At 47.4% G+C, this 9,098-nt stretch overlaps 1 protein-coding gene across 1 annotated transcript; it reads left to right on the forward strand.

Annotated features, from left to right (window-relative positions):
- Positions 1-7,638: 7,638 nt before the first annotated feature.
- Positions 7,639-9,066, forward strand: nog3 (noggin 3). The gene has a single exon (XM_041962715.1). It carries the CDS (start codon positions 7,990-7,992, stop codon positions 8,659-8,661), a length of 672 nt encoding a protein of 223 aa, XP_041818649.1. The 5' UTR covers positions 7,639-7,989; the 3' UTR covers positions 8,662-9,066.
- The last annotated feature ends 32 nt before the right edge of the window (positions 9,067-9,098 follow it).

Below are 9,098 nucleotides of genomic sequence, written 5' to 3' on the forward strand. Positions count from 1 at the left end.
ACCAAACGATCGATCAATTAATGGTTAATAATCAGCAAATTGATCCAGAATGAAAGCAATCATGAGTTACTTTAATACTTGAGGTACATTTTCATGAATATACTTAAATACTTTTACTAAAGTAACACTTTCAATGCAGGACTCTAACGTGTTACAGAGTATTTGTACCGTGTGGTATTAGTACTGCAGTAAAGGATCTGAGTACTTCCTCCACCTTCAGTCCTGCAATATTTTCTGTTTTTAGGCTTCGTAACGTCTCCGGTGGAAGCTACAGCCTCGCGTCTGTGAGTCAGTTTTCATCGCCGCTTCCTCATCCTATCTGTGGCATTCTGGGTATGTGAGTCAAGCTCTGCCAGTCAGAGGTAATGTGACACTGCTGTCAGATCCACCAATCAGAAGCAGCTCTGCGGTGCTACCTGCGAGCTGGAGGTGATGTGGCGAATGATGGCCGACCGTCTGCTGTCGGATCATCAGATTATATTATTATGTCGCATCTGTATGCGAGTCTGTGGGATTCTCGTATGTGAATATTCTTGTAAAGGGCAGTTTGAGACTTTGTTGGACAGTTTTGTCGGCTCTGCTCGCGTTTATAACTTTCAAATAATATTTACTCACTTCCTTTTTGAAATAATGATCTGTTCCTGCCTCTCAGGACTGTTGGGCTGTGTTGGGCTTTGGTTATTAGCAGATATTAAGGATAGTAACTAACCAATAACTGCATTAATATCAATAAAGCTCTGGATATGAATGAATAATAACAGGCACCACCCTGAGCTCAGAGACCAATCACCAAACAGAGGATCCAGTCACAACCAGCTGTTACCACAACACGTCTGCACCAACAACCACAGACAATACTGATCAACAATCAATAATCCTTCAATCACTAAACATCTGCTGTCCAAGCAGCTTTAATACAAACAACTACAACAGCAGGAATAAAGGCAGCGAGCCGGTGTGTGTGTGTGTGTGTGAGAAAGAGAGACAGAGCAGGCAAGATGGCGAACGTGTGAGTGCAGAAAACTAACACACAACTCACAGCTGGACAGAACACACGATCAATAATCAATACAAAGGACCCAGAGATGCTTCACGCCACAACAGAATCATGCAACAAGTCGTTCTCTGACAGTCCAACCCTTCTGTTCAAACTGAGCTCTCCTCCAATCAGCATCCCTTCAGCAACAGGTTACCGTGGCAACGGCAAAGCAAGCACACCCCGTGGGGCGTCCGTAACGTTTCTCAGCTCATTGAGAAAACGGACGGATGGAAAGACGAGAGTTTTACAGAGAAGACAGAGAGCGTCCAGGTAGGACCGCTGGGACAGGTAGTGCAGGTAGTTCTTGCTGCTGTGAAGCGACCATCAATGAGGCAGTTTTTTCACATTAAAGGGGCAGCAGGACGCCACACGAACACTTCAAAATTCTCCTCAATCGACAGATGGAAACCATTTCAAGATCCAATCACAACAGCAGGTTCAAACAAGAGCAACAAACAAACAAACAAACAAACAACTGGAAAACTGGAGCAACTCACCGATGACGTCTCTCAGTGACCCGACACTCGACTCCGACGAAAACAGCCTGGAAACATCCTCGAAGGTCCAGACGATCAATTCCAAGAAACTGCTCAGTCCGAAACAAGATGATAAACCACAGGAAGATGTTTTATCCCTTCAGATCAGCCTTCGCCTCTTTAAAAAGAGCTCTTCATCACTCCTCCGGGTTCGGCCCCCTGGTGCAGAGCGTCATCAGCGGGTTCAACCTGTTCAAAAACATCATTCGTCATTCTGACAAACAGCAGCGGACCGCACACGCCACAAGCTTTCCTACGTTTTCTCCGTCAAAACTACCGTAAACACGTATGTGTAGGTGATGTGTTGGTTTCAAAATGGCCGCTGCGCCTTTTGATTGACACCTCACTTTTATGTCACGTCCACAGCCGACGACAGTCAACAACAGTCTGAGGTGAGCAGAAGTGCCTCGCTGTCATCTTTCATGCAAAGATCGAGCCAATAGCGATCGACTGTGCAGATGACTGACGCTTCGTACAGCCAATGATCCTCTGAAAACAAGCACATGTTGCTTCAGTCGGTCATTTACAGCCAAAAAGGGAACTCAGTGTGAACAGGGATATTACACAGTGTCTGAAGTGACCTCAATATGAGTATAAATATAGATATTTTTCTATATAAATGTAGTAAATGGCCTTTTTTGGAGAACACCGAGATAAACCGTCAGAAAAACAACTAAAATATGAATTTTCTGTGAGATTGTTATGTTTTTATTGAACTTGGACGAGTGTAACACTTCATTCTGTGGTCTCATTGTGTTAAAGCCATCTGCAGGAATCTAGTTACAAAAAAAAACATTAAGTAAAATATAGTGAAGTACAAGTACCTCAAATTGTGTACGTAAGCACTTGAGTCAGTGTACTTAGTTACTTGTCAGCACAGTCTCTGGACATGAGCGGAGAGTCCGGAGGGATCCGTGAGGTTTCATTGGCCCGTGGACAGAAAGGTTTCTGGTTCCACTTCCCGCGAGCCGCTCCGGTCTCCGACTGGAGGTGTCGGAGGAATCCGACTGGCAGGCCGAGCCGCTGCGGCGGTCGGAGGACGCCGCGTGGGAGGGTGTGAACCAACTGGAATCTCACACCACCGCTGGCAGGGAGTTTTCCCGCTGGAGCGCTCGAAGCATTCGGGAGCGTCGGTCCAAGCCACAGGATCGCTGCTCCCCGGCCCTCGCTGCTGAAGGACTTGGCTGTGCACACAGTGAGAATCCATTTATTCAGCTCGGCCCGCGAGCTGCTCGGGGAAACTCTCAACACGCCGACAGCAGAGACATGTTTCAGTGCTGCGACCTGCTCCAGTCAACTGAACCGCATGTGTCCTGGTTCCTACAACCAGACAAGGCAGCGTGACCGCAACCGTTCAGGTCCAAACGTGTTCACCGTGAGCCCCGTCCACAAAGGTCCCTTTGAGTTTGCTCTGATCAGGTGATCAAATCAGGTGATCAGCTGAGAAGGTGTGGCTGCAGCGACCAGCCCACAGGAAACTACGAGCAGTTTTAGCCTCTTTCAGCTCCTGGTTTTGGTTGAACGGTGCGATCGAGCCTCAGAGATCCGTTATGAGCCGTGATGTAACAGTAATATCTAACACTAGCCGCACTTCAGCAGGTATTTTGGTGGAAGTAACACAAAATGAGTGTAACTCAGTAACTCATTACTCCACACAGACAGTCGCACATATTACTTTAAAATGAAAGTACTGTGTAATAGATTACATTTGGAAGGCCTCTCACCTCGCCGTCACTTTCAGAGCCCGCGGGAGAGCGAACGCTGGCCACGAAAAACCTGGAAGTCGTTTGGTTTGTCTCTTCTGGGCTCCTGTAGAAACATGGCGGTGCAACATGGTGGATATAAAGACGACAGGTAACGACAGGTAACGACAGGTAACGACAGGTAACGACAGGTAACGGCAACACAACCAGACTTATTTCAGGTGATTAAACGCTAATGAAAACAGAACTGTGGACCTTATCTTACAGTTCTGCCAACAGATCCCATAAATCTTCCACACTTTAAATCACAAGGTCTGGTAACAGTTTTTAATCTGGATCTGTTGGATTGAGGACGTTTAAGGGATGAAGAGGACTTTATGTTTTGGTTCATAGTGAGCAGGAAAAACATCTGGTTAAACATCTGTATTTCACAGTGAGTCTCGTCTTTCCAGAGAGAACGAGGAAGCGGAGATAATGTTTTCCTCGGACTTCTTTGAAATGATAATTCTTCTGCAGAGAGAATCGAGGAGACGGTGAAATGTGAGCCTGATAAGTGTGTGTGTGTGTGTGTGTGGGGGTGTGGGGGGGGGGGGGGTTGACCTGTCTCTGCCACCTTGAAGCCTTCTCACCCAAATGGACCGTCCAAATTGCCGCGGTTGCCTCACCATCAAAGCTCGTACTTGTGGGCTGAACGACATAAACAACAAACAGTTCTCAGTTTTTATCTCGCCGGGTCACGACCGAAGCAGCCGGCCCGTTTGTCCTTCATCCTGGGAGGCCCCTTGATTCGCTATTAAGATTAAGCTAACGCTGTACGCTAACATCAGAGGGAACATTTACCAACACGGAGCCGGACGAGTCCCGTCAGAGCTGGAACGCCACTGATCCACCGCGCTGGGCCGTATCACCGCCGCGCTCTGGAAAATCAAAGGAAAATGTGATTCGGAACATGTGGATCAGTCTGTCCGTAGTGGAATGAAGAGGGAAAAACACGGCGTCCGTCTTCAGGCGGCGAACCGAATGTCGCGGTAATGGCTGCACGAGTCTTTTGATGATAAGTGAATGTGATCGCTGGACTTCAGCATGACGTTCAGCACCAGGTTCAACAGGTTAAATCTACCACCTGTGATTGAATACATGTTTCACAATCATAGCGTCCAAACTGGGGCGAGAGTCAGCGCCCCCCGGTTCCCTCCAGGCTGGACTGAGTCAAAGAGTTCCAGCCTCTCCAGGTCCCGCTCTTGAGTGACGGTCAGATGAGCCTGAGGTGGACAGGTGGATTGGTGCAGTGTCAGCAGCGATGAGGACTCGCTGGACGCTGGGCTGGACTGTTGTGGTTCAGAGGGAGCTGAACCAGTTCCAGCCCTCACCTGTGGTCTGAACTTTGGGTCCTGACCAAGAGAAGAGGATGGTGGGTAGGAGAGGTGAGTTTCCTCTGCATGCTGTCTGGACTCTTAGAGACGGGATGAGGAGCTCTGACCTCCAGAGGGACCCCAGAGGGGAGCCACTGCTCCCGATCTGATCCAGATCCTCCTGACTCCTTTTCCCAACCAGTAGGAGACCCAGGGTCACCCAGACCTGCTGTCTGTATAAACCACATCTGTGACAGCTGGACAGGTGTAGCAACAACGAGTTTGATCTAATGGACATTTTTAATGCTTTTTGGCTCTTTGGGGAAACACTTCAGACCCCACAGAGGCTGGTTGGGACCCTTAGGGCTCAGCGGGGACTTTTCCAGGAACCTGAAAGTCCTCAAGGCCTCCAAATCCATCGCAGCATGAACACGAGTCCCCTGTGGGTCCTTCTCTGTGACCCTGATATGGAAGCGAAGGATAAAAGGTTTACAAAGAGAGAGGAAGTCTTATCTGAGCCGCCGACTTCCTCTCCACAGAGATACGACAGTTTAGCGGCGCCCGTCACACAGCGTCACGTCAGCAGCCCAGAAAATTACCCACAAAGTCCTTTTCAGCAGCAGACAGGAGGGACGAGGTTGACAGGGTTCAGGGCTGGAGGACGAAGAGGAGGAAGAAGAAAACAAACGACGATTTAGGGACTAAATCTTATTCCACCTTTCTGAGTTCACTCTGAATGAACGCCAGGATTCAGCTTCCTGTTCCTGCAGATCAACGCTGTAAATCCTTCACGGGTCATCCGGCTGACGCTCTGATCCAGCTCCTCTTCTTCACGATCAGTTAGAGGAAAATGTTCTTTATGTTCTATTTGGATGTTTTCTTGTCTTGTTCTGATAACATAAGACGGAAACAGGGAATATGTGTTCACACGGGTTGGAAATAAACCTAAAGTGAACTCACTTTATATAGAACTTTATTCTAGGTTTAGATTTACATCAGATCCAATCAATAATGAAATAATACAAACATTCAGTAAAAAAAAAATGAATAAATACTAAAATCATTGATTTTGAGACTGAAACTGAGTGAAAGCGTCTGAAGAGTCTGAAATCAGTCTGACAACAGTGTCACCTGAAAATCACAATGTCTGAATGCTAACATCAGCATGCTAACAGGCTGAACAGCGTTAGTTAGCATGCTAACTTCTACTAATTGGTGGTGAACACACAGCACAGCTGTCAGTGGTTCTGCAGGTATTCGTCATTAAAAGCCATCAGAACGCTCTGATTTGTGATTTGTAATAAATTAAAGTGACTCGACCAAACGTGTTTCTCCTCCGGCCGGACACGAGTCGGCCGATGGGACGTCTCCTCAACCACGGACCAGGCCAGCGCCACAGTCTCCGGCCTGCGATGTGATCTTATAAAGAAGCGTTTTCCAGAGAGGCGGACGTGTCGCTAATTGCCTTTACAGAGTAAAGAAAGCTGCCGCTGGTCACAGGTCAGATCATATACTGCAGTGTTACAGCTCCATGTGGACACATTAACCCAACAGGAACCAGCTCCCCACATTCAGGGCCTGTTTGTCTCGTCTCAGCGCGGCCCAGACCAGCACAGTCGCCTCTTTATCTCAACCCAACTGCATTTTAGACAAGAGCTGTTTTTTATCGGCCTCATAATTCAACCTTTACAACATGCAAACATACCAACAGTTTCTGCCTCCTGGCCGCAGGAGTCCTGCTGACTAATTGAATGAATTGTGGCCATTTAAGTATCTTTATCTGCTACCAGCCGTCATTTACTGGCAGCTGGAATTAAAAGCACTTTTTCTTTAACTCTGTAAAAAAGACTTCTCATTATTCACTCTTTAAACCACATAATTAATAATAACTAATAACACTTAATTACATCTTCAATAAGTAAAAGGTTCAGTTGGAGTAAACTTTAAAGCATGTGGAAATAAAACAAACGATTCCACTGCAGTGGATTGATTCATGATTTAAGCTTCAGGCTGATTTATTTATTCTGACATGTGATTTTATTTCCCTCACAGCTGAAGATTTTCCACATTTAGAGGCTGAAAAATCTTTAAGATTAACTGTCTGAGAGAGAAGGATATATTTTTGTCACCTCCTGCAGTGAAGGAGCGAGTGTTGGCGATGAGGAGAAGCCGATTCAGTCAAAACACGTTGAGAGAATCGAGCAGAGACTTAAAACACCAACATGACTCCGACAACACAGCTGCCAGTTTGTCTGCAGTGCTGCTACTGCAACACACACTGCAACACACAGCAGCTCACTGCAACACACACTGCTGCTACTGCAACACACACAGCAGCTCACTGCCACATACACACACAGCAGCTCACTGCAACACACACTGCAGCACAATTCTGCAGCTCCCAGCACTACTGCACACTGCTTATAGAGGGTCAATCTTTGCCAGTGGTGGAAAGTAATTAAAGACATTTACACAAATACTTCAATACACTTCTTCATACTGCTGTACTACATTTCTGAGGCAAATATTGTAGTTTCTACTCCACTGCATTTGCAGTACCTGACAGGTATAATTGTTACTTTTTACATATTTAATATGATTACAAAACATAATTTGTTATTGTTAATTGTTACTTTCTTGATTAAGTTACATCTTCTTCAGTTAAAGTGCAGTACAGGACTTTTACAGGTAATGAAGTATTTTTATTGATCTTCATTTATTGATGCTTTCTAACACACTGACTGATGAATGACTAACAGGTCACTGGTTGTACTTTTACAGCTGGGTCACATTTCTGACACTGCAACCACAACTTATACTAATACTTATACCTAATGATCATCATCATCATGGTCATAACGCGTGCCAGTGCGTGATCTGTGAGTGTCTGGCGGATGGGAGGGAGTTTTCGGGTGAACCTGGAGGGCTGGTCTCTCTGTCAGAGAGAAAGCGGGGTTACATCACCGCCCTGCTGGATATTTGGTTGCAGTCGGAGGCGCCTTCAGTTTGGCTGCAGGAGGACCAGAGGCAGCAGCAGCAGCCGGTGCGCCAACATGCGGACTGCAGCGACCTGCGCGGTGCTGAGCTGTCTCACCGTCTCTTCCCCAGTAGAGACCCGGGTCACGGACTGTGAAATCCCTCTCCTGGCACCTCTCGCTGTCTAATCAGCCAGCAGTCGGTCTGAAAGTTGCAGAGAAGTTGTGGAGCGCGCCGCGCCGCGCTTCTCTCCCGGTGTGAGCGGTGCGTCTGCCGCGCGCTCTGCGCTCGGACCTGGATCTCTTCCCTCCTCACAGACTCCTCCGGGGCGCTTCTCACTGTGAATACTGTGACTGTGTCTCACCTGGACCCGCACTGAGGAGATGGATAACTCCTCTTATGTCTTGGCTGTGTTTATGCTCGTACTCTCTCTGGGCTTCAGGATAGAGGAGGGCATGTGCCAACACTACTATCTCCTCCGTCCCATTCCCAGTGACACTCTGCCCATAGTGGACCTAAAGGAGGACCCGGACCCGGTGCTGGACCCTAGGGAGAAGGACCTGAACGAGACGGAGCTCCGGAGCACTCTGGGCAGCCACTTCGACCCGCACTTCATGTCCGTTTCCCCGCCGGAGGACAAGTACGCGGGGAACGAGGACCTGAACGAGGCGGACCTGCGGCAGAAGCTCTCCGGAGCTATGCCCAAAGAGATCCGGGCCATGGAGTTCGAGGTCCAGCACGGCAAGAAGCAGAAGCCGAGTAAAAAACTCCGGAGAAGGCTGCAACTGTGGCTGTGGTCTTACGCCTTCTGCCCGGTTGTTTACGCATGGAACGACCTGGGCAGCAGATTCTGGCCGCGCTACGTGAAGGTGGGGAGCTGCTACAATAAGCGGTCTTGTTCGGTCCCTGAAGGGATGGTCTGCAAACCTGCCAAATCGACTCATTTTACGATCCTGCGATGGCGCTGCCTGCAGAAAAAGGGGGGTCTGAAATGCGCCTGGATACCTGTTCAGTACCCCATTATATCAGAGTGCAAATGTTCCTGCCAGACCTGAAGCGACTGTCTGCTGCTGCGATTATTGGAAGACTTTTCTCCAGCAGCAGCAAAACGTCCCGATATTTAACCCGGAGCGGGTCCTAAAGACCTGCTTTCTGCAGCAAAGTGAAGAAATTTACATTTGATGAGTAGAAATCTCTTTATTCCAAACTGAATCAGCTTTTTAAATCTTGTCTTCGAGAATATTTCTGTTTGTCAGCAGAGACGCTGATCTCAGACCAGAAGATGAACATGAGCAGATTGTCCTGGATGTATATTTGATGTACATGTTTTTATTTTATTTTATGACAGAACTTTGTATAAAAAGGAAGGTCAGTATTATTAATATAATCAAATCTACTGTATTTGTTCAATGTATCTTGATTGTATCTGTTTCTATTTATAAAGGAGAATCAAAACGTGACTGAAAGACGTTTGAAGCTGTTTTCTGGGAGG

This window comes from Chelmon rostratus, chromosome 21, assembly GCF_017976325.1.
Source record: "Chelmon rostratus isolate fCheRos1 chromosome 21, fCheRos1.pri, whole genome shotgun sequence".
Classification (NCBI taxonomy): domain Eukaryota; kingdom Metazoa; phylum Chordata; class Actinopteri; order Chaetodontiformes; family Chaetodontidae; genus Chelmon; species Chelmon rostratus.

Coding starts and splice junctions, on each gene's coding strand:
- nog3 (XM_041962715.1), top strand. CDS start 7,990: ATGGATAACTCCTCTTATGTCTTGGCTGTGTTTATGCTCGTACTCTCT.